General features: G+C 43.3%; 1 protein-coding gene across 1 annotated transcript in view; it reads right to left on the bottom strand.

Moving 5' to 3' along the window:
• Positions 1-26,786, bottom strand: part of FRMPD4 (FERM and PDZ domain containing 4) — an 852,755-nt gene that overhangs the window by 171,263 nt on the left and 654,706 nt on the right. The window contains exon 8 of the mRNA XM_079910629.1: positions 9,381-9,497. Coding sequence (XP_079766755.1) covers positions 9,381-9,497 — 117 coding nt within the window. The remainder of the gene's footprint in view (positions 1-9,380; positions 9,498-26,786) is intronic.

The following is a 26,786-nucleotide window of genomic DNA, read 5'->3' as shown; positions in this document are numbered from 1 at the left end:
GGGAGCCAACAGCTAGAGGCAAACTTTCCTCTTTGCTAGACCTTTACTGAGAAAGCCACATGAGAAATGTTTTTTAAAAACCTCAAGAGGTGAGGTTGGGAGGTGAAGGCCGAAGGCTAGTTAGTTTTTAACAGATGTAGCCCTCTTAGAAACATGAATGATCAAGGAAATCCTGCCATATACTCTCTTAGTCGTGTTACCGCCCTGTACTGGTCATCCACTGACACTCAAAGTGATGACACAGAAGGCAAGGGAAAGATAGAGGCACACGTAATTCCCTTTCCTTTCAGTTATTCTCATCCATCAGCAAGCCACAGGTAGGGAGATTTGGTAGAGTGTGCTCATATCAAGAAGTAAAACAGGACTTTCCTGCTGGTGCTGTGGTTAAGAATCCACCTGCCAATGCAGGGGACACGGGTTCGAGCCCTGGTCCGGGAAGATCCCACACGCCGCGGAGCAACTAAGCCCGTGTGCCACAACTACTGAAGCCTGAGCGCCCAGAGCCCGTGCTCTGCAGCAAGAGAAGCCACCGCAATGAGAAGCCCGCGCACCACAATGAAGAGTAGCCCCCGGCTTGTCGCAACTAGATGAAGCCTGCGCGCAGCAACGAAGACCCAACGCAGCCAAAATAAATAAAGAAATAAATTTATTTAAAAAAAAAAAGAAGTAAAACAAAAACTACCGAGTTAGTTTTGTGCAACATTTCTACTTTTCTGTTCAGAATGAAATATATATACATGTGTAACCTACGAAACACAATTGTGTGATTTCGGCAATTCCTCATATGAGTTACATGCTCTTATATTTGCATGTAAAACCCACGTTGCACAATATATAAATGATTGGTAACATTCATGTTAATAATTGAAAAATTTAGTTTTTCATTACTTAGAATGGCATTCAATAGCATATAAAAGACTATGACATGTTGACAGAGAGACAAGAAGAAAGGGAAAATCTTTACATTTTAGTACCTTTATGAGCACTTTTATTCTGCTTTTTGAACAAGGGGCCTGCATTTTCATTCTGGAATGGGTACCAAAAATTCAGTAGCTGGCCCTGCATAATTAGCCGTATCCTTTAATATCCAACAGATTTGAGAGTCTCTCCCGGCCTTCCACATTGGAACTGCTATCACCAAACCTGTGTTCCGGCAACGACTGAGTGGCGCACCCTGTGACACAGCTATGGGACACGGCTACTCTTGACTCGTGCTCATCTGAGCGTCCACTGCCACAAAAAGTACCACCATCCCCCATCCTTGCAATTGAAGAGACTCTTCCCTAGAAAGTGGCTATTGATAGCAAGGTTTTACTCAAGCTTTGCAAGGAAATAGAGGACAGGGCTTGGGAGGGAACTGCTGTCTCCTACCCTCTGGTGGAGCACAGTAAGGCACTCTGTCACCAGCCTTCTGCCACTCCTCTTAGGTAGCAGCGCAGACAGTAATGAAAGGACACCTGCCGCAAAGGTGATGCCTTTTCCTCTTCAGTTCAGCCCATTTACTTGGCAGTAATACCCACAGGCCCCACTTGGCATTTGGGACAGGCCAGAATTTCCTGCCTGTGTCCCAGCCTTAGGTGATCATATCAAAATTGCTCTCTGCAAGGGCTGGCTCAATCCAGAAAGAAGACATGCAAATGCCACTCAAAGGAACCAAGGGGTGGTAGGCAGCCCCAAGCTAGTATTTTAATTACAGGCTGTGATGGAAACCTGGTCATCCAGGTGCTTCTCATTTTCACAGGCTGGCTGTTCCTGTGATTCCAAATGGACTCTGTGACCCACCTCATGTACATCCCCAGGGGCTACATAAAAGCTCAGGAGAAGACAGAACCCACCCCGTCCAGCAGCTAACCTGCTGTCTATAGCTCCGCCTGAATGTGCATGTCCCAAATCTGCTGGAATCAAGTGGCCCAAGGAACTTCAGATAATTACAATCCCTTCAGATACCTTGGCCTGCTGGACAAATACGCCAAGTGTATCAGGGAGTTGTCCTAGAATTGTGGCCAGATTAAGTCCACCAGCAAAGTTTCAAAAGCAAATGTGCAGGGAAAATGAAACCACCACCAATAAGGGAGAAGTCTGCTAAGCACAGTTCTGTGTGCCATATGCTAAGTTAGATCTGGAAGGATGGTGTCATTTCAGAGCTCTCCTGTTAAAAGCCCTTCCATCAGCTCTGCAAACTTACCTTCCAGCTGGGAGCAGTGATTATTAACTCAGCGGAGAGGTGCTTTGTCAGATTTGAAAGAAAACAAATCTGCTTCAATGAAGGGAATAAACAGCCCCTAATGTTCAGCCTGGGAAGCTTCTGCGTTGACATGACATAATTACCTTCCATTTCATGTAATGATACTATCACATTTACTTTGTTCCTCCAATTCCAAAATTATAATATACCTCCCTCCCTTGACCGGGTGCTTGGGATCCGAAGGAACTCATTTACCTAAATGGCATTTGCTCTTGCAATGAGGCAATTATTTGCATTTTATGCAGAATTCACTGTGTGCACTTGGAAGTGAAACATTTTATCTGAGAATTCTTCATCAAAAACACCAAAAATGAGGCAGACTGCCTCTTCTCTAATATAATGCTAGTTCTTAACTCTCTGGATATTTAAAACCACACAAAATAACAAAGCAACCCACCTCAAATAGATCTCTCCTATTGCCTTTATTGTCACAACTGTTGATTTCTACAACGATGCTCTGCGTTCTATTACCAGAAACAAAGGGTAACAATTTGAGTAACCTCTCAGATTCGTTTGTCCTTTGTTGAATGTGAGTTAAAAATGTAAGCTTGATAAAGCAGGAAACTGACATCTGCTTCAAATATGAAATTAACCCAGGGGTTAGGTGGTACAACCACAATACCCACATCCAACTTTATAACTTAACTCTTCTTGACTTTTTTAAAAATTTTTACAGAAGGAAAAGTTCAAGGGCACTCATCACAGAATTACTGATTACTGGACTCATCCACAGAATAACAGTAAGACTCTCTTATGAAATCTTGGGGTAAAAATCAAGAAAAAAGTAGCAAAGACTAGGCCCTAGAACTACCAAACAAGATTTGAAAATAATCAATTGCTTCTTTCGTCTTTGGACATTTCAGTTGGACTAGATAAAGCCTGGAGGGAATACTTAGAGGCTCACACTTTAGGATGACGTAAGGTTTTGTCATTTGTAATTTTCGTGATGACAGAATCCTGTCACGTTGACTTGACTGTCTTCTGGTTAATAAAAAGGCACATACAGTGCTGGTATTTCTTCAGATTATTCTTTTCTGGAGATAGATGAGCCAAAAACACATTTCACATTGGCCACTGAACTGACGGGCAGATAGCAATGGCTAAACATCTCCCAAAACAAAGTGGAAGTTTCCACATCTCATTACTAATCCCCAATATTCAGGTTTCAGAACTGAACTCTTCTGCATTAAGAAGATAGTGACTTGGTTCAACTGCCCGCCGTGGGAACTGCTGGTAGAATAAGAGAACAGTGCGTCTTGTCCAATACGCTCGCAGGACTACATTTGTGGACTTACAGGGTGAAAGTAGCCAGAAAACCAGCAGGCCAAAAAAGACAAAAACCAAAAAAGCCTCTTCATTTTCGAGCTTGACAAACGAGGACATGTGGTTGGGAAATGACCCTCCAGCCTCCGCTCCCACTATCCACCCCCATCCCTTTCCCCAGACTCCAACGTGGCTCATCTTAATCATGTATTTTGCCAGCTAGTGTTTTGATGTTTATTTTGCTCACGTTTAAATTTTTCTTCAATCTACAAAAACCGAATTTCCAGATTTACGAAGCACATTATTTTTGCATTAACTCTACCCACCTCCACAGTTAAGTAAGCATGTATTACTCCACCGAACTCAAAAACGGAAAATAAGCAACTCACGGCACTCCCTATTCTCTGACTACGAAACATACTATGTGTCTATAAAGAGCTTAAAAAAGACATCGCTTGGTTGAGAATAATGGTTAGTAGTGGTAGTGTGCGGCCCGTGGCAACGGCCTGCATCCTCACACCCACTCCCAAAGGATAGGATTGTTTCCTCCTTGGGGCCTTCCCCTGTATCTACAGCATATTGTATTATTTCATATATCACTTCCACCACACTCTAAGATCCTGCAAGGTAAGACTGTATCTTGCTCATTTTGGTAACTTCATCACTTAGCAGTGCTCAGTAAATGTTGGGGGGAACACACGTTAGGTGTAACCAAGGAGTGCTTTTGCGCATGACCAGACGACCAGGCTGCCCAGGCCATTTCTAAGGATGCGGAGGAGGGGAGGGTATGGCAGACACAGGTGGAGATGAGCAGAGCTGAGCATACATTGATTGGGCTGGGGAATCCTAGGGGTGGTGATCAAAGCTTCCGTAACAGAGCCAAAAGAACCGAGGCCTTTGAGTCTGACGGTGTGGTGCAAACACGGGTCTGACTACCCATGAGGACATGGAGATACCAGCCTCTGTGAACCTCAGCTTCTTCTTCAAGAAGGAGATTCCTCTATGTGCTTTATCTACCTCACAGGACAGTTGTCAAGATTAAATGCAAGCTTACGTCTTGCAAGAATTTTCTAAACGTTGGTAGCGTGATATATAGTTACCTTATGTTATCTAAACCAGAACACTCTGAGAGCAAAGGGAGATGCCACCAGTAATTATGTGAGAACAACACCCCTAAACCAGGACCCTCCTGGGCAAAGCTGGTTGTACGGTCACTGGTCTGTCCATCCATCTCTATCTATATTCTATATCCATTGATAGCTATATCTACAACTCTGTATATTTATAGCCATCTATATCTGTATCAATCTCTCTGTAATTATACTCCATAACTTTATCTACATCTGTATCTCTTCTCATATCTACAACTATATCTATATCCACCTCCATCTATTATTTATTGATGCTATTATTATAAGAACCATCTCAGAGTACCTCACTTTCTCTATTTCTCTTAATTTCTCTGGCCGTCCATTGCTCCCTCTATTAGCCATTTCTCACCAGGACGCTCTCTTTCCCGAGACTCTTCTCTTGGTAGTTTCTCTCTTCCCATCTGCTTCTCTCCCTTCCCTTCTTCTGCTCTCTTAACTGGTAATAATAAGGACCAAGAAATTTTTATTTTGTATCTGTCATGTTTCTTACACAATGTTCTTTGCTCCTCAAAAAACTGTAATTTGTATTTCTCTAAGAATACCAACAAAACTTGTCCTTTCTTAACGGAGAATCCAGTGTATTTGAACGAGCAGTAGTTTGCGACTTGGTACATGTGTGTAAACTTTGGGAAAGCCTTTTGATTAGTCTGAGATTCAGTTTTAGCATCTAGAAAATGGGGTAATTATTCCGCATTAATGCAAAAAAAGTGCTTCAGAGCAGCCACAGTAGCTGTTCATTAGAATCAGCTGAGGAGTTTCTGAAACTCTATTCCTAGGCTCTATCCCAGATCCAGTGCTATGGACCGAATGTTTGTGTTCCCCCAAATTCTTATGTTAAAACCCTAATCCCCAATGTGACGGTATTAGGAGATGGGGCCTTTTGGGAGGTAATTAGGTCATGAGAGTGGAGCCCTGATAACGAGATTAGTATTTTTATAAGAAGAGACACAGAGAGGTGATTTCTCTTCTCCTATCCTCTCTCTATGTGAGGATAAAGCAAGAAGGCAGCTCTCTCCAAGCCAGGAAGAGGGCCCTCACCAAGAAGCCGACCACGCTAGCACCGTGATCTTGGACTTCACATCCTCCAGATCTGTGAGAAATAAATTTCTGTGTTTAAGCCACCAGTCTCTGGTATTTTATTATAGCAGCCCAAATGGACTGAGACACCCAGGCATCACGGTATTTTACTGCTCCTTGGGCTATTCCAATGTGTAGCCAAGGTTGAGAATCACTAGTCTGCAGACTATACAAAATCATACAAATGTACATTATCATGTGTATAATGGCATTTAAAAAATGTTTAACCCTATGGATTAGTAACTCAATAGAAGACAGATTATCCAGCCCTACTCTAAATAACTGGGGATAGGAAAGGAAAGATGAAATTTGAACACACTTTGAACTACCCTGGGTCATATTCTGAAAGATTCATAACAATAGAATTATCTCATTATCAACTCCGACACTCTAACTTTGAACAGGTGAACCCTGGTTCCTCCCATAGCTTCGTCCATCACTTAAAAGTAGCTGTACCTCCATCAGAAAGAATTGTCTGATGTGAGTTATCATTTAGCTCTTAAGACAAGATAAAAAAAGAAGACATCTCTTTCAAAGGGAAAATGTAAGAGTGGGAAATTAAATGCAAAGATGCTAATTACCAACCACAGATTAGTTTCCAAATTGTTCTTTTAACTTCTAAAACTAATGAGTAGAGATATACTCCATACCGCAAACCAGGCTCCCTGGAAACTTTGGTAATTAGAGTACCTCTTTGTAACGGACATCGCTCAATAGGTAAGAGAAAAAATCAGAATGATTCTCATTATTTATAAAACTCATTAGTGACAAAGAAACAACAAGCACTTGTACCAGAAGTACCATTCTTGACATCTTAAAACAGTGTCTCTGACAGGACTGTGGAAATTTACTTTTCAAGTAAAAAAGCTCCACGGATTTAAAAAAGTGACACCAGTGACTTTGGTTTTAAAACTTGCTGTTTAGTAATCAGTGCAGGTTTCTCTATGAAGTTGCTGATCTGCTCTTTCATGTTGCAACAGCTGGCATCCGGCCAGTGTAAATGTTAAATTGACACCTGGGCTGGCCCTTAAAAATGCCAATGACATTGATGGAAATGCATACCTGTAGAGCTAGCTGGGGATCCCAGAATCTCTAAACAATAGGCCATAGTTTGGGTTTCTGGCTATTGATCAAATGGCTTGGAATACACAGGAACCTCAATCCAACCAGGGACAAGGAAAAATCCATCTTAATCAGAGAAGACTGAGCTGTACCTTCCTAAATTCATAATCCATGTCTTTTAAAACTACATTTCTTTGGCAGAAATTTTTATTGTTTTGAGTTAAAGCATCTAGGCCACCTCAACTGTGCCAATTACGTAAATTCATAACCATGTTACAAAACAGATGGCACAATATAATATCAAATAATATCATCTTTCTACCATTATGAGGGACTTAGGCAAACTATTAAAATTAATGAATCAGGGCTTCCCTGGTGGCACAGTGGTTAAGAATCTGCCTGCCAATGCAAGGGACACGGGTTCGAGCCCTGGCCCGGGAAGATCTCACATGCCGTGGAGCAACTAAGCCCGTGCCCCACAACTACTGAGCCTGCTCTCTAGAGCCCGCAAGCCACAACTACTGAGCCCACGTGCCACAACTACTGAAGCCTGCACGCCTAGAGCCCGTGCTCTGCAACAAGAGAAGCCACCACAATGAGAAGCCCACGCACCGCAGTGAAGAGTAGTCCCTGCTCACCGCAACTAGAGAAAGCCCGCACACAGTAACGAAGACCCAACGCAGCCAAAAATAAATAAATTAATTAAAAATAACAATAATAAAGTAAAATTAACGAATCAGAATCTAGGATGTAAACAAACCGTTGGCCTTTCTTCGTGTCTTTGAGCTTTCTGAGAGATTCCGTCCCCACTGCCAAGATTTCCACCATAATTTCTCTATGAGCACATCCTCAGGAAAGCCTTGAAGAGCCAGAGGGTCACTTCACACAGGCTCCCTGGAGTGGATCAGATTCAAGGTCAACTTTAATCTTTTCAGGATGGACCCAGGAAACAAGCCCCTCAGCCACCAACCGTACTCTTAAGAGAGGTCCTCTCCCCTCTGCAAATCTAGGAATGGGAGAGATCTGGGCTGCAGAGACTAGGAAACCACTGACAACACTCACGTGAGTTTTTCCCTAGCTACTTTCCAACAGCCCTAATTTAGAGGTGCTGGGCTGTCCAAAAGACCAAATACTCAAAAATCAATCTTGGCAGATACTTCTATTTTTATAAAAATGATCCCCTACATCACATAGATCCTATATTTGCTAATCAGTCCATAGTCAGCCTGGTTGGAACAAAGAATCAAGCCTGTGGTATTGAAAGATTTTTCCCCCCTTGGCCTCCAACCTCTGCTCACTTGTATCAGGGTAGGCCAACCATGCTTCCTGATTTCAAATCTGTTTCACTAACTTCTCATAATTAAGAATATTTCACTTTGGAGAAGCAAACAGTGTGAACTCTTGCTGTTTTGAGAGGTGCAATATAAGCACTTTTTTCATACAACTGCAAAAAACCAGAGCACTGCAACCTCTGTGAAAAAGACTTTGGTCATTCTCGAAAAAAGTAAACATCAAAGTACCGTATGACCCAGCAATTCCACTGCCAGGTATATACCCAAAAGAATTAAAAGCAGGGATGCAAACAGATACTTGTATACCAACGTTCACAGCAGCATTATTCACAGGAGCAAAAAGGTGGAAACAACTCAAATGTCCCCTGACAGATAAATGGATTAAAAAAAGTAATCTATCCACACAATGAAATATTATTCAGCCTTAAAAGGAATGAAATTCATAGATGTTCTACAACATGGATGAACCTTGAGGACATTATGCTAAGTAAAATAAGCCAGATAAAAAAGTACAAATACTGTATGATTTCACTTATATGAGGTACCAGGTGCTGGAGGGAGGGGGAGTGGGAAACTCTTGTTTAATAGAGACAGAGTTTCTGTTGCATAAGATGAAAAAGGTCTGGAAGATGAAAGTGGTGAGAGTTACAAAACATTGTGAATGTACTTAATGTCACTGAATTGTACACCTAAAGGCAGTTAAGATGGTACATAAAATCTACCATTATGTTACATACAATAGAACCATTATATATATAACATAAATAACATAACCGTTATGTAATATATATTTTACCACAATTAAAAAAAAAAAAGAGCACCACAAAAAATCCAAAACCTCAGCCAATGTTAGTGGGACCAATTTATAGTACAACCTGTAAAGCACATAATCCTTTCAGCTGATTTTTCTAGTTGCAGATGAGCCAGTAACATTCCTGTCTTAACCATTTCTACAAGGCTTTCCAAATGACCCTCCTCCATGTCAAACTTTAGTTACTAGCCTCGGACAATCAGTACAACTGGCCCAGGATTCAATAACATACATGTTTGCTCTGGCCCAGGAGTACCTGATACCCTGGGAATTCTGAGCCTAAGATGGCGCGTGTCCAAGAACAAAGCAACCTCATGTCACAAGATATGGAAGGCCCAGGGGATCACCTGCTTGAGTCATGGCCTCCAAGTGCCTAGGAGTCCTCAGTTTAAGTATGCTAATTCTCCTGAGCCAAGGGTCAAAACAGAGACATCCCCAAAGCCAAAGATTAAACTATTTATGCCGAGTGTTCAACCTACTTGATGAAGCAGTCTCGTCCATCCCGGTTTGCCGTCATCTCCCATCCATAGGGCGGCACCTGGTTCAAGCCCCAGGTTCCCGAGGGAGGTGGCCAGCCTGAAGACTTTGTCCTGTGGCTGGAAAAAAGAAAAGCAAGGCATCATTACACCTGACTCCGGAACACTTCTTCTGAGACAAACCCCAGAAGGGGCACAGGACTTGCTCGTCTCCGTTACGGGCTGTGTCCTCAGCTGACAAAATGAACGATTAGAATGTTTTTGTGTCAGGTGGCACGCTCAGTATCTTTCTTTATAGTATCCTGCAAGCTGTTCCCAGCTGCCCTGTGAGCTAAGTATACTCATCTCGTTTTACAGATGAGGAGACGATGAATGGCTCACAAAGCTTAGGTAACTTTCCTGAGGACACACAAGCCAATTCTGAACAAACGTTTAGCACGCTTTCCACGACACTAGGCATTCCTGGGACCAGACATTAGGACGGTTTGGCATATAAACAGATATCACACCACAATACAAATGCACAAATGAAAATAGATTCCTGTTTTTATGGATCTTAAACAAAGAACCCCAAGCCTCAGTTTTCTGGACTCCTGTGACCAAAATACAAAATTTCCACTCATATTAACCATACTCCAGTCAAGGTGACTGGTCATAAAGCCTTAGACAAACTCTCCATTTATGTGGCAATGAAAATCCACACATTAACTTTTACAGTTTCTAGTCCACACCTGAAATGTGACTCGTCGGCAACATGAAAGGGTAGGTTACGGAGAATTTTCTAGAAGCCTTTCCAAGAACAAGAGGAAAAAGGGAGTGACTTCACGTGACAAGCAGCTGAGATGGGCAGTGTTGCACAGTGACAATTCCCATCCAGAGGCCTAAGCCCAGTTTCTGGAACATTGCTGAATCATGGCCGCTCCTCTGCTGCCTGGGACCTGCAGAAATTCCACTGTTCTCTCATGAACATCAAAGACTCCTTCCAAGCTCAACCGTGGGAAGGAAATACATGCTGTCATTTTAGGATCAACCAACATCCTTCGTCATTTGTCCTTTGGCTCCAGGTGAAGTTCCCCACTCTGGATGGCCTGTTAGATGTTCTACGTGGTTCCAAATTGCAGACAGGAACCAAAGTGTATATGTGTGTGTTCGGGGAGCAGTGAGGACACTTCCAGGGCCTCACAGTCAGCATCTCAATAGTGAACCTGGGAGCCCTTAGAAAGAGGCGCCCCACCCCCTGCACCAGGCATAAGACACACAGCTTGTACAACTGTCCATGGCAGCCCTCCTGCAGCAAACATCCAAATCAGGGGTGTCAACCTGTCTGTGAGGAGGGGAGGCTTTGAACTTCCCAGGATGCAGGGCATTCCACCCCCGACCTCCACCCTCACCCAACTCACACAGCTGACCATGAACCGATGCTTCTCCTCAATGGAAACCAGCCCCACTTCCTGTAAGTTTTCTGGAGAGGAACTAGTTTGCAGAATTTTAATGACCTTCGTTGCCTTTCTTTAACTTCCTTTCAGTTTTCCCACACCCTTCAGAAAGCGTGGGGAGCAAAAGAGTTCACAAATTTAACACAGGTCCCGCCAACTTAGAGGCCCACCACAGGGCTAATTCCCACCCGTGGACTATTACACGAACAGACATGCCAAGTTTTTGTTCCTCTTCTCTACACCCAAGCCAGCAGTGGCAGTTTCCCCTGGTGGTGTTTGAAGAGCAAGCTGCTTGCCTGCAGTGAGAGCCCATGGCTTGGTCCCCCTGAGGTTCTACCAAAAGCCCGCCAATTTCTCCACAGCAGCAGAGGATGCATTCGGACCAAGCCCTTCGAGGTATGAACACAGTGTATACTGTTGTTAAAAAGTTTTGCAAAAGCAAAAGCAAAGCTACAGTAAGAGATGACGCACAGAACATTCCTGTAAGTGAAAGGAGGCCTATATAGAGAATGCAACAATTTATTCCGGATTACTAAATTACGTCCAGTATCAGAATGTTCATCTTTCCCAGAGGGGGCGAACTTATTAAAAACAAATAAACTGTCTTCTTTTCTTTTCTCTTTTCTTTCCTTTCATTCTCTTTTTTCCCCCTGAAGTCTAAATCACTAAAAGAAAGAGGCTGGCTTCCTAATATAATTTACATGTAAAATACAGGGTTATAATAATGAGCAAGAGGGAGCCTGAATTTTATTATAAACTACATTCTGTCCCGTAAGGTGTGTTCAGGAAATAGTAAAAAAAAAACCCAATAGTTCAGCGAGATGTTTTCAAATAAAGCCTTTTGTCATGAAACACCAAATACAGTGCTAATACTGGAAAAAACACTCATTGAGTTAATTAGGGGCAAGGGACATCAACTGATATAAAACAAATCATTGAATAATTAGAATCAGACACGACTACATGTTTACCTGTTAATGTGTTGACATAAAATACACGGGTCGGAATGACATTCACAGAACTTAGCAAATTAAAATTAAAAGCAAATTAAAGTGCCAGTAGGAAAAAAAACCCCAAAAACCTCTTTTCTAAGTATCTGACCATATATCCTCAAATCAACGACGAAGGTCAAAATTAAGGAGGGGTTTGGCTCCTATGTCTCTGTGGTGTGGTTACTGGGAAGTCCACCCCAATATACAACCTTGGAAGCAGGCAGTTGCTCTCCACTGGGAAGATGCTCCGGGGACCTCCTTTCCTGGTTCCCATCTCTGTGGCTGCACCAAACTGTCTACCACTCCCAATTGCCCCCCACCCCAGTGCAACAGAAAGACAGTTTTTTCCTACCAGGAGTGCAAAGACCTGGCCCCTGGAGAGCAGCGGCGGGGCCAGTGCACATAAATGTGGAGTCTTCTGGGCCTTTTGCTTTAGAGCCGCCTCAGATGCAGAGATTATCCTCAGGATGGACCAGGTGCTGCTATGAAAATACAGTCCTGTGCAGAACTCCTCACTTCTGGCTGTAACACTGACCCTGTGTCCCAGTGTGAGACGCATGCCCTTTATTTCCCCCCATTTCAGAAAGAGTCCACTCTGAGTTCCTGGGCATCCTTCCCAGGGGCTGAGGCCTCTTCAGATTTCTCCTCTTTGAATGAGGTCTTACCTTTCTTGTCCAAAGACCTATTAGCCTCAAAGGTTCTCTTGACTCCCTCTGTGGAGGCTAAAGACTGTCCTGTAAATAGGAACCCTGCAGCTCTGCTCAGCTGCCGGCATGCAGGTTGGCCCCATGGAGATTATCTGAAAGGACCCCTGTAGCCTAGGGTTTGCCAGATTTAGCAACTACAAACACGGGACACCCAGTTAAATGTGAATTTCACACAAATATCAATTTTTTAGCATCAGTGTATCTCACCTAATACTGAGGAATACTTACACTAAACAAATTTTTCATCATTTATCTTAAATTCAAATTTAACGGGGTATCCTGTATTTTATCTACAAACCCTACTCCAGACCCTCAAATAAACGAGCACCCAGATTCTCTGGGAGTATCAAAGAGGCTAAAATATCGTAGCCTAGAGTCTTTCTGATTTGTCTTTACCTTAGTAGCAGAACTGAATACTGCTACCAATGAGTCTAAAATGTGAAAAGAAGTACCCTCAGCTACTTGACTAGATTCAAAACAGACAACAACCTCCTAATATGCGTCTGGGGGTGCATGAGGATTACAAGTGGTCAAAAGCCATCATTTTCTGTATCTCCCAAATTGAGCTGACAAGAACCCATCTTGCAGTTTTTGTTAACGATTACCAGGCTCTAGAAATTATGATTCAGCAGGTCTGAATTACAACCAGGAATCCATGAGTGAGTGTGTGTGCGTGCGTGTGTGTGTGAGTGTGTGCGTGTGTGTGTTGAAACAAGTAATCCCGATGACTCTTACCTTAAAGTAGGGTTGCTAAATTCAGCAAAAAGCAAAACGAAATATAGAATGCACACTTAAATTGAATTTCAAATAATTTTTAGTATAAGTACATCCCATGCAACATTTGGGACATAGTTATACTAAAAAATAATTATTTGCTATTTATCAAAAATTCAAATTGAACCAGGCATCCTATATTTTACCTGGCAAGCATGAGGTCTGGGAAATACTAGTCCTTGCTACTCCAAGTTTGGGCTGAAGTCCAGCGGCACGGGTTTCTCCTGGGTGTCTGTGTGCAATGTAAAATCCGCATTCAGTAAACAGCCCTAGGGGGTTCACATACCCACTAAAGTCTGCTAAGTGCTGCCTAATCAGCAAAGCCTGTGAAGCCTCACCACACACTGCAACCACATGGGGGAACTTGTAAACGACAGATGCCTGGGACCAAGGCCACGCCATTCGAGTCAGAACATGTGCGGATGAGGCCAGGCCTCAGGGATTTATAGCCCGACACGGCTGCTACTGCCCAGTCATTCTACCATTGCTTTTCGCTCACAAGACGTAGGAGAGGCAGCCTGTGGCGGTCAAGAGCACGCAAGCTGGAGCAGGAGGTTTGCCAGGCGTGGTCTGTGGACCAGTGGCGGCATCACCCATGAACCTGTTAGAAACGCAAATTCTTGGGCCCCATCCAAGACCTACTAAACCCGAAATTCTGGGGATGCGGCTGACTCAGCAATCTGGGTTTAACCAGCCTCCAGGCTACGCCGGTGCCCACTTGAGTTTGAGAACCACCGAGTTACAATCAGACTCTCTTCAATTCAGGCATTTATTTTTCATAATCTCGAGTGCGTTACTCAACCTCTCTAAACCCCTCAGTCCAGCTCCTCCTCTGTAAAATGGTGGTAATAGGACCGCATCTTGGGGTGACAAAATGCATTTTGTAAAGATTTCAGTATGCTGCCCGCCACATAGTATTATAGTATGTGCTATAAATTCTCTGCTAAGTAAATCTCTACCTAACCCTCAAGAGAATATAAGACTTGGGGTGGTTACACAAGTATAAATGGCTTCATCCATTCTCAAAACAGCAGAAGGGTGAAAGGCTCAGTCATCTACTTTTTTCCAGTCTGGCAAGAGCAGGGTAGGAAGGGGCTGAAGCAAACAGTTACACCTTCCTGTAAGTTAAGAAGTGGATGAGTTCAGCAGAAGTAGAAGCAAATATCAGAAATTCGTTTTGTTTTTTAACCAGGAGTCATGTGTGTGTGTGTATCCATGGTGCCGAGGGTCAATTTCCACTTGTCTCAGGCCAGGCTTTGAGATTCCTTGCAGCTCTCATGTTCTGTGACTTCAACCTGAGATCATGGCTGTGTGAACCACTTTCAAAGGCTTAGCTCAGCCTTAAAAATAGCGACCTACATTGGCAGGGCTATTTAAGTCATCCCAGAAACTCCCAACAACTGCCTGAACTGGTTTGCAACTTTGTGTTATATTTGCAACAGATTGAAACTGTCCTGGACAAAAAAGATCTTTATATTTCATAAGAAGTGAGAGCAGCTACGAAGGGCACAGGCAAAGGTACAGAACTATTTATGCTGAGACCATTCGAGGAGGCAACCCATGGTCACTGCCTGCGTGCATGCCTCTACATCCTGGGCCAAATCTTGATGGCAGATCTTCTCTGGGAGAAGCAGTTTATTAGAGACCACCCGCGGGCCGCTGGAAACACACCTCAGTAACGGATAAAGGGATGCTGTAGGGGAGAAGGAATGTGAGGCCCGGTTCCCAACTCCCAAGTCAGACAGACTCAAATTCTGCCACTTACTAGCTTTGTGACTCTGGACTCTCAATTCTTTGGGTCTTATTTTCTTCACATGTAAAACAGAATTGGTCTCACTCAATGATTCCCTCCCGAGACACGTGGCAACATCTGGAGACACTTTTGGTCGTCATAACCAGGGGAAGCGGTACTCCTGGCATCTAGTGGGTAGAGGCCGAGGATGCCACTACACATCCTGCAATGCACAGGGTGGCCCCATCACAAATGGCAAGTGCCCCTGCTTAGCTCGCAGAGTTGTCGTCAAGAATAAACCAAGTGATGAATGTACAGTTCTTAGCACGGTTCTTGTAGGTGCTCAATACACTTTAGCGGGGGAAAAAAAGCCTTCTCAATGTTTCCACTTAAAGCCTAATTACGATAAGTAGAATGCATCTTTACATCGGAGAGAATCCATCTTTACATCAGAATTCACAGTCACTTAATAGCTTCACGGCTTTGGGTGAATTACTTGGCCTTTCTGGGTTTTGGTTTTGCATGTGAAATGGAAATAATAACATCCACCTCATGGTGATGTTATGCAGAGATGAGATACGTACAGCCCTGCAGTGCTTGACTCATTTAGAATAGTCTCATCAAATGGTATGTTGTGTTATAAGTGGCAGTCATAATAGTAATGGAAATAACTTTTGTATTTGACCAAATAGTTTAAACAGCACTTCTATATACACTATTTCTTTAGATATTCACAAGCCTGTCTCAGCATGTAACAAAATGCCTGATAAAGCATTAGTGTTTCCATTATAAAGAGGAAGAAACCGAGGCGCAGAGAGAAGGTATAACTTGCTCAGCGTTTGGTGAAGTTACCAGCTTTTCTTCACTGGGGGAAATAGGCACCGCGATCTTGTTGGGAGACAAACACCGTGTTTCACATAGAATGTACGAGGGATGGAAATGGGCAGAGAAGGGCAGAGGCCACCCAAACTCATCTGATGCAAAGGGTATCCAGGACTGAACCCCGAGGCTTCCTGATTCAAATTCCCTCTAAATCACACTGTATCATAATTAAGTGTAACTTCAACTCATGGGCTTCCTCATATACCTGGTAATACTTAGGACCAGTAGCCAGGATGAAGCTGTGTCCTCTGAACTTGGTGTTCAGAAATGAATTTTCAGGTCCGTTTCATGTATGAGAAAACCTAAGCCACAGTTATTCAGTTATTCATCCCCGATATCGAATGACCCTATACAAATTCAGTAAAATAAAACGTGACCCAGAATTTGATTATCCTTATCTCTTTGGACTCACCAAGATGATTTTCAGAATAACCCAAGTTATAGAGTGCTAAATATGGTATTACAAGACTTAAAGCACTTCCTCATTTATTTTGCTCTAAATGGTGGCAGGGTTACGGTACCCGAAAACCTACAGAATTCAGAACTTCACACAGCATGCAAGCAGATGACCTTCAAGGTTGACGTGCAATGTGGGTTGAGGTAAAGGAAGCAGAGGGAGTGAGAAAAATGAACAAAAGATGATTCTGGATGAATTTTAAAAACTCCAAATTTGGTGGCAGCCTTGTTCCTTTGGTGACCAGCCTGGTGGGCCCCACTGGGGCTGGAGGGGTTCCTGCTCTTCAAGGTTTCTTGTCCCCATGGATCAGTGAGGAACAGACTGACATCCGCCCACCCCCCCAGCCTTTTGGTTCCAGTTAATCATGCCGTTGAGACACAGACACCTTCTGAATTAGGTGTATTCTCTCCCGTCTCAGAACTAAACCTCTTCATGCGATCAGGCGTTACTACAGTACTAACAGCATCGCAATCTTATACAAGAGGTAACAGCTTTCCATCCTATAGCCCATTATTAGCAGCTCCTAGGGCAAGTGCACGTGAAGAAAGCAATGTTGATAGGGTGAAAATAACATCAAGGCCTTGCACACACAGAAGACAGAATCATCCCGCCAACTACCGTGAAGATTTCACTTCTGTTTTGACACGGAGGACAGGAAAATACAGTAAAGGGGGAAAAGCAGGCAATTCAAAACTAATTTACATATTAATACTAAGCCTCATAAAAGCAGAAACTTAAAAATATATTCATTACAAAATCATTTTAGTCAAGCAGAAATGTATTATTAATCAGGAGTTTAACTACAGTAAAAACATTTGGATGTATATTTTCATTACCAAATTTAAACATTTTTCTGATTATTTTCATCTGCTTGGTTGCATAATTTACCAACCCACACAATAAAACTAATTGTGCGATTATATATCCATGGTTTTCACTGCAAACCTCTCACCAGCCTGCTGAATTACTTGTTTCCCAATTGCGTATGTGGGAGAATTACCAGGAGAATTAAATTTAAGCTAACTGGTTCTCCTTCCCCAAATTTGCACATACACACTTGAGCCTCACTCTGTAAACAAGCCGGTGACGCGCTCAAGACATCCTAAGACTCTGAGGCCACATATATAGCCGACCGTGAATCTGGGAGGACAATTATAATTAGCCCTGTACTGTACAGGAGAAAATAGATGCAGACAGGCCGGGCTGGCCAAGGATGCCCTGAGGGGTGTTACAGAGCTAACTGTGGGAACAGTCAGCCAATGGTCTGGAGCCCCTCTCACTGGAACGCTGGACTATGTGCTCACGAGCCTGTAGGTGTGGCTCCCGGGTAAGCACGTGATGCCAGGTGCAGATGCTATACTCGGTGCACCCCCGTGAGGCCAGGACCACGTATCCTCCATCTTTCTATCTCTGTTGCTCAGACTAGTGTCAGCACACAGGAGATGTTCAATGGAAACTGCACTCATAAAGGAATCCAAGGTACATGATGGTCCTGGCCTAGAATCTTAGGCATTAAAACCAGAGCTCCCCGGCACTTCCCTGGCGGTCCAGTGGTTAAGACCCCGCACTTCCAATGTAGGGGGCACGGGTTCAATCCCTGGTCGGGGAACTAAGATCCCATGCATGCCGCGCAGCGTGGCAAACAAAACAAAACAAAACCAGAAACAAACGCCACCATAGCTCCCTGCCTACAACGCATATAACAAATGCTGGTTGAGCACCTTGTATGTACCACGTGCTGTTCTAGGTGCTCGTAATACATCACGTCAACACAGAAAATAAACACCCTCAATCATCTGGCCCAGATCTTCTTTTCCAGCCGAGCAACCTACTAATTTTGCTAAGAATATGCTGCTACTTTTAAACTAACTCACCTATATTCCCTGAACACGCGTGTTTCCCATGTTCATATCTCCATGTCTTCGTTCATGCTATTCCCTCTGGTTAAAACGTTCTCCTTCCCCCACTCCAACTCCCTGACCTCTCCATATCTATCCAAAAATGATGAATCTTCCAAAACGCATATCAAATGCTACCACTGCAGAAAGCAGTCCCTGAATCCCCTGCCCTAAAATCATTATCTCGTTTCCCTATGCTCGTGGGAAGCGACTGTTTGCACTACTGAGGTAGCGTCTACCTTGTATAATTACCGATAACTGTGGGGATACACGTCTTCCTAGATTGTAAGCTCTTGAGCGTTAATACCACTTTACAAAATTCTACCCACTGCACATAGTTGGTGCTCAATAAACACTTATTTGTTAATACAGTCATTGCAACTTGAACTCTTCTAATTAGCCTTGCCACCTTCAACTGGAATTCTCTCTTGCCAATTGTGATTCTCTTACCCAACTGTGATTTCCTTAGGACAGGGGCGAGTCTCCTTCATGTTTAGAACCCTGGAATCCACATTTGGCAATGGTAGGTGTGCAACATATACTGTTTGTTAACTGACGTGTCCTGTTATACTTGGTTTCCTGAGGGCTGTGAAGTAGTACAGAAATAGGAATTTTATCATTGCTTTCGATGGGGCACATACATGCATGGAAGCAGTAATATAACTTGTGCATGTCACCTTCTATTGTTGAATGGCTAGGGGGAATCTATGTCTCTGCATGATGAAAATGTACAGACGTGGGACTCACGGGATTTGCCTCTGAATTCAGCCATGACCAACAAGCCCACACTCGACGTAATTGGATCCAAAACAACAGTCCCTTTTTTTACATCAGAACTGAGGGCAGGATTTGGCACACGGAAACTGTTTTATAATAGCATTTGTTTGAACAGACGAATGAATGAATGAACAGCAGTCAAACTCTGGAGCATCCTCCAAAAGGAGCCATATGACAGTGACTAGGCAGGTCCAGGATTTCAACAGACAGGACCCTGCAGCCCAGAAGGCAACGCCGAGATAGGAACTTGCTGCCTCGGCATTCCTGAAAGCCTCCTGCTTTTGTGAAGACAAAATTGCAATTCGGAGGCCCCAGATCAAAATCAAAGGCCTTAAATCTAAACCTCACTAACACCAAATGTTTAAGCCTTCATCAGTGTCCTTGATAGAAGGTCGTTTTCATTTCTCTAGTTCAAGGTTTCCGTAGCTGGAAACGGCTCTTCACCGATGACAAGCTCCCAATCGTTACCAGGATTATGTGCTCCCCCGACTTCTCATTCTGTAAAATCTCAGTCACAGAAAAGTTGAGGGCAACAGTCATCCTTGTGCTCATCACCTAGAGCAGAGGTCCGCAACAAGGGGCGATTTTGCCCCCCAGTGGACATTTGGCAGTGACGGGAGACATTTTTGGTTGTCGCAACTGGGGGTGGTGGTGTGCTACTGGCATCTAGTGGGTAGAGGCCAGGGATGCCACTAAATATCCCACAGTGCACAGGACGGCCCTGCAACAATGATTTAGCCCCAGATGTCAAGAATGTGGAGGTGGAGAAACTATGCCCTAGGTTTATCAATTATTCGTATTTTTCAACATTTGGTTTTATCCCCTCTCCCTTCACTCCTTTGTCCACTCCCTCTGTCTCCGTTTACATATGTGAAATGTTTACTTGAACCAATAGACATCAGGACATTTCACCCCAAAATTCTGCAGCAACTCTCTCTTAAGAAAAAGGATACTCCCCTTTAAAACCATAATACCATATTGCACTCAAATTTAATATTGATACAATATTATCTAATATACAGTCCATATTCAAATTTCCCCAATTATCCTAATACTTTTCCTTCATAGATTTTTTTGGGGATTTGATTTGGTATCCAATCAAGCTTTACCCTGTGCATTCAGTTATCCTGTCTCTTTATTCAATCATGTTTTAAAGGTGCAACATTATCATAAATTTAAGACTCGAGAAACGATGATGCAAACTTTTGCTTCAAAATCCATCGATAATGGCCACTGTTTATAAATCACACCATAGAGCCTCTTCAAATGTGACTCCAGGAGTTCACACAGGGTCTGGCAATGGTACTTGTGCACCAGATACTATGTGTGACTTGAGCTGACACACAAGTCCCTAGAATCTTTCATCCAAGGGCCATGATTGTAGGCAGCTGGGACTGGGCCCCAAAGACTCCTAGGATTTTTCAAAGGGCAGAGTTCAAGATGGGAACATAAATTAATAACTTAGCAGCAACCTGAAGAAAGAACAAAAAGGGTCCTAGAATTGATGATGAGGAAACGAGCCAGTCACAGATGAGAGGCTCCCACTCTCTGGTTGTTAGGGCAGGATGGGCAAGGGGGAGCCGGCACGGGCACACAGCAGGCATCGCAACGAGGGTTTTGATATCAAAGAACATTCTACCCCAGCTAAAAAGCCCCTCACAGATGTCTTGATGTGCCAGGATCCTGGGCACAGCCAGACTAGGTTGTTCACCTTTGCTAGAGAACGCCAGACCAGAAGGGATCTGAGCTGGCAAAGGAATCTCTTGAAAAAACAGGACAGTTGCGTTGAGCTAATTACTGGAGGGAAGATTGGCCCATCCGGATGAAGAGAGGATTCCGAGTGGACACAAAGGGCATTGTACAGCCAAGCCTCTACAAAGAGAGACTTGTGAGGTCAATCAACAAACATTCACTGAGCATGGACTCCTCTCTGCAAGGTTCTGGGGTCGGCCTTGCGTATGATGTCACAACCCTAGAGTACAGTTCTTACTCTCTGCGCTATAATGTAGTCTGAGCACTCTTTTTCTTTTCCAAGCACCAGGTGCCCTCGTGACGGTACATTCACTCATTCAATCAATCATTCAAAACATGTTTTTGAGGACTTTTGTGCCAGTCCTGGTGCAGAGCTAGAGCTGTGACAAGCAGATAGGAGTTGGTAACATTGATGAGGAAGGCTGGCCTCGTGGCTCACCCTACCTAGGCGTGGTCTGGACACTGGGCTTTGCCCTGAGCTTTCACTGAAACTCCTCAGGTAGGAGTCCCACGTGGGGAAATTCAGGCATCAGGAAACAGGGAAGTCTTCCTTACACCTCTCTATTTAGCCCACATGGACAACAATTTCAGCCATACTGACCATTAAATACATGTCCTCCTTCACCTCGGGCCCAGTCTTTCGCTCTGAGCTGTAATATGGAACCCGAACACACCCTCAGGACCCAGCAAATGCAGCATGTCATAGAACTGAACAGTGATTATATGAGTAATGAAACCCAGCATTGGCTGCACCTACCAAACAGCCTAATCTAATTTTCAAATGTGTTGTGAAAACGCTTTTGCAAACACATCATTTTGAGAGGCAGCACTCATGTTCATATTTGACTTATTTTACAGATGACTCATGACCTAACACTGCTACTCACCAAGCTCAGAGAAGTCCAACTGGCTTCCCAGGGAACATCCTCATGAACCGTATATGAACAATTCAAATACTTTCGGAGTTAGCTCTCCATTTGAAAATTATATTTGCACTGTCTGCTGGGGACATGCACATATATTCTGATCATTTTTAAATTTTTAGGGATTAACATATAAAGTATGTACTTATATGGACTGTAGTTTTCTTAATCTTCTTAGACTTGCTTAATGACTTTAGAATCCTATGTTAAAAGTGTACCTAAGAGCTATCTCTCATTCCATTAAGTTTTCTTTTTCATTCTGAGTAAGATAATTAAATATTACTTAAAAATTATCCTCAATTAGGTACCAGCAGAAATAAAAGGAAACAGATTATAAAAGTGAAGAGAGAGAAGAAGAAAGTGCATTGACTATATATGTACCCTTTGGGAACTAAAAGTGAAAAAGAATACAGAAGAACACTGGCCTGGAAGGCATGAGAATAAGTTCTAAGTCTACCATTTATAGCAGGGGTCAGCAAACATTTCCTATAAAGAATCGATAGTAAATATTTTCAGCTTCAAGCGTCCTGTGGTCTCTGCAGTATTTACTCAGCTCTGCCGCTGGATCTTTAGTAGCCACGGACAATGTGTAAACTAACGGGCACAGCTGTGCTCCAAAAAAACGTTATTCACCCGCCGCCCACCAAAATTTGTATTTGGCTCATTGGCCACAGTTGCTGACCCCTGATTTACAGTAGCACCTTGGAAAAGTCATTTATATTTCTGTCCCTCGAGAGTCTGATCTGTAGCATGAAGGCGCTGGACTAGATGATTTCTGAGGTCCCTTCAAGCTCCAAAATGTTAACCTCCATCAGCTAAACAGGTCTCTTTCTAAAAGGCCATAATCTTTAACAGGATAGAAAGAAACCCAGATACACAAATTCCGCAAAATTCCTATTTTTCACAGCATTTGATCCAAAGGTAGAACATTATAGTTCAATCCATCACATAGCTGAGTATTTACGGGGAGTTTTAAACCTGTGAACCATTGATCTTGTCTTATAAATAGGGCCACTATCTGATGAGTGGTGTTTCAAATATGTAGTATGTAGGCAGTCTAAAATTGTAAAGAAAAACTTGCTATAGCGGCTGCTTTCCAAAATTCAAATCAAGATTTTGGGGGGCTTGTAGAAAGAGTATCATGAGCTGATTTTTCTTAGGGTTTTCAAATGTGATGCTATAAGAGGGTTTTATTATCAAGATGTACGATGCCTAATAATATCTACCACTGTTTTAGCCTTATTCACATTTTTAAACCACCAAAGGTCATTCATTTTCCAAGCAAAAATGTGTCTATTTTCCATTGAAAATACGCTCGAGTTTGGTTTGCTATTTCAGTGCCTGCTGGAGACTTCTTCCTTTACTGCTGATTTATAATCCTTAAAGAACAGATGTTTAGACTGCACCTGCTGACACCCTTAACACGGGAAGCCAGAGAGTTACAGCACACTCTGGCACACCTAAGCATGCTGGAATGCGAAAATGTGTTGTCTGGCTCCCTTCCCCAGAGCTAGACTGCATGTGTGATATTTTTAATGGGTTATTTATAATATCAACAAGACACATCGTCTTAGTGTGCTTTTTTTTTGCCATGTCGCACAGCTTGTGGGATCTTAGTTCCCCAACCAGGGATGGAACCCGGGCCCTTGCCAGTGAAAGTGCAGAGTCCTAACCACTGGACCGCCAAGGAATTCCCTAGTATGCTTTCTTTTTCTCTAATTCTAGGAAGATTTCTGGTGGCTTTTCATTTAGCGCTATTTCATACAGAGACGCATGGCTTTGTTCCCGCATTTACATGACCATCGCCTCACCCTGTCACAAGTCTGAACGCACCAAGCAGTTTCATGGCTTCTCTTCATTTTCCTCAGTGATTAATACAGAAGCAACAAATTTGTGTACATGATGCAAACTGCAGCAATTTAAATTTTTAAAATACTCCCTGCCCAGATATCAAAGGGGAATTCATTATTTCCCTAGATTTCTCAATATCTACACATTTTCAAGGGCATCCAAAATGTGTAAGGGTGGAGAACACAAGAAACCTCATAGAGGACATGAACAGATACACTTGAAAAGATCTATCTGCCACTCGGCACCACCCTACTACTGTTTTTTTGGTCTTGAAACAACTGGGAAGATCCGAAGGAGAAAACATATTCTAAATGGTGCCGAGTAACACTACTAGGGTTGCTTAGTTTCTGTCCATCTTCCCCAGCTTCCATTTGGAGTTCATTCATATTTTTCATTTCCTCTGCTCCAAAGGTAGGCATGTTATCACTGAAGACAGAGAAAGATCCAGAAATTCCTTGCCTAACTCAAATAATGGCCACATGTAAGCTCTGCTACATTTTTATGTCCAAACACAATCATTTTATAAAGTAGGACAAAACCCATCATGTATTTCCCAAGATGTGTCATAGAGAAGCAATGAGCTGAAAATACTGGGAAGACAGTAAGCGCTCAGTATTTCTACATCTTGGAGTAATTACTTCCACAACAAGGAAGACATTTATTTACAAAGCATGCAGACTGGCAAGTGGGAAAGATCTATATTGTAACCGTGTCGGACATGCTAAGTTTTTATTAGACAAGTCTTAAAAATCTGTTCCTCTGACAATGATAATAAATACTACAACTGTTACTATTTCCAGGAAAGAGATTTTAGCAACTAAATGATACATCTATTAGAACAGTGCTGAAAAGCCTTTTATGATGAAAAGTGCCTCTTACAAAACAGCTTCTCCAACTTTAAGGTGCACACGAATTAGCTGAGCATTTTGTTACGCTTCGGGTTCAGATTCAGCAAGGCTAGGGTGGGGCTCAAGAGTCTATATTTCTAAAGAGCTCCCAGGTAGTACTGATGCTGCTGGTCCCAGGAGCACACTTTGAGTAGTGAGCCTTAGCATGTTTTAGAAACAGGAAGTAAACTATTTCTGTTGGAGGTTTCAACTTGGGGCTCCTAGATGGATAGCAGTTGACAGGTGTCTGTGACGCCACTGAGGTCAGTCTGGCAGGGATTTACCAGGATGGACGTCAGAACCTACTCCTTATCTGACACTGACCTTGGGAGACCCAGATCAAGGCAAAAGAGTCCATGCGGACTGGTCTGAATGAGGAAAATATAACAAAGTATGTCCCCTGAACAAAGGTAGCACCTCACATTCAAGGTCATCTCCATTAAATGGAGCTGTAACTCCTTTCCTTTCAAAATGAGCAGAGAGCGTCCCTTACGATCTGGAATCAAAGGGCTCCCTTCTCTTGGCAGTATCCTGGGGTCAGTGTCTATCTTAGAAACCATATCAGCAGCCACAACTCCAGACAAGGTACACCAGCCATGGCTTGGCCCTAATCTTTGCCTGAGATATTGATTCTTTAGCAGAGCAGAGTTTGAAAGCTCTGGGAAACTTTCCTCGAAGCCTCTACCCTACTTCCCTCCAAAAGGATTTATTGAGCACATATTGTGTCTTAGACCTCACCTAAACTTTGTAAGAACACAAAACGATCACTTGGTCATGGTTCTCCAGGAACATGTACAAAAGCTGATGATAGGAAACGTATCCATAAAATAATTTGAAAGCAACCAAGAACAAACTAGATTGAAAACAGGTATCCCTAGGGAAATCGTATCCATCCTGTTAGAACCGTTTCCTCTGCTGCCTCCTTCCCAAAGGAGGCTGGACTCACAGCCAGCGGTGCTGTCTCCTCCCTCTATTCCCCACATCAGTGGTCAGCAAACCACAGCTCCTGGGCTCGGCCCACTGCCTGTTTTGTAATTGAAATTTTAGTGGAACATGGCCATGCCCATTGATTGAAGTAATGTCTATGGCTGCTTTGGTGTGAAAATGGCAGAGTTGAATAATTTGACAGAGACTATGTGGCCTGCAAATTCTAAAATATTTGCTATCTGGATCTTTACAGAAAAAGCGTGCCAACCTCTGCTCCAGAGTAATGAGCACCTTCCGGACATCACTTCTACTGCTCCTATATTACAGTGCACTCTAGATGGGGGATGGGAGCGTGGGGAGGCTGGGAGGGCAGTGAGAGAGAGAGAAAGAGAGAGAGATCTCCAGGGTCTCTCTGGAGACCCTACTTGTACGAAGAGTAGTACAAGTCCAGTTGACGTCATTCATTTTATGGCATAAGTGGCCCTGTATCCTACAGATATACAGTTCTCTCACAGGTTCCAAACTTCCTTATATCCGAGTAAGTCATGGACCACCAGCATAGGATTTGCCTAAACTTGGAGCTCAATGAACAGAGTTGAATGAAACTCAACTCTGGAGTTTTTCTAGGGCACAATTGAAGCTGTGGTATTTAGGACAGTGAAATTACCGAGAGCAATAAGCAAACATCATCTGATTATACCTGTAACGAAATTAGCAGAAACCAAATGGTCCTTTTGGCAGCAAAACGAAAAGTGGCTCTTACAGCCATTTTGTGTGACGGGGATTTTTTTTTTTTTTTTTTTTTTTTTGTGTGTGGTACGCAGGCCTCTCACCATGTGTCCTCGCCCGTTGCGGAGCACAGGCTCCGGACACGCAGGCTCAGCGGCCACAGCGCACGGGCCCAGCCGCTCCGCGGCACGTGGGATCTTCCCGGACCGGGGCACGAACCCGTGTCCCCTGCATCGGCAGGCGGACTCTCAACCACTGCGCCACCAGGGAAGCCCCTTGACGGGGATTTTACAAGAGGCTCCATAATGAATTGCAGCCATAAAATACATGATATTAGCACTACCAATCCTTGGTGAATCTTTACTTCCAAGCCATAGCAGAGATAAGAGCACAGTCCGTGCCCTTTCCAATGCAAACAACCCAGAAACACAGCCATTGGCACGCAGGTTTATGGGCGGCCTGTGTATTTCTCCTTCTGCCCCAGCAGCCCCACTCATCTGGTATTTTACAGTCTTAGCTGGGCTCCAAGGACCCAGCAGGAAGAGGCAGTAATTGCCTTTTGTAAGCAATTAACTTCTTTCTTTCTTTTAAAATTTCATCCTTTAGGTTCATCAATTTTTAAGAATGGAATAAAAATATACACCTTCTGTCATTGCCTCTGGAAAGGAGATTAAGTCAAATCCTT

Source organism: Stenella coeruleoalba (genome assembly GCF_951394435.1).
Source record: "Stenella coeruleoalba genome assembly, chromosome: X".
Classification (NCBI taxonomy): Eukaryota; Metazoa; Chordata; class Mammalia; order Artiodactyla; family Delphinidae; genus Stenella; species Stenella coeruleoalba.
This window is presented reverse-complemented; position numbering and strand designations above follow the sequence as displayed.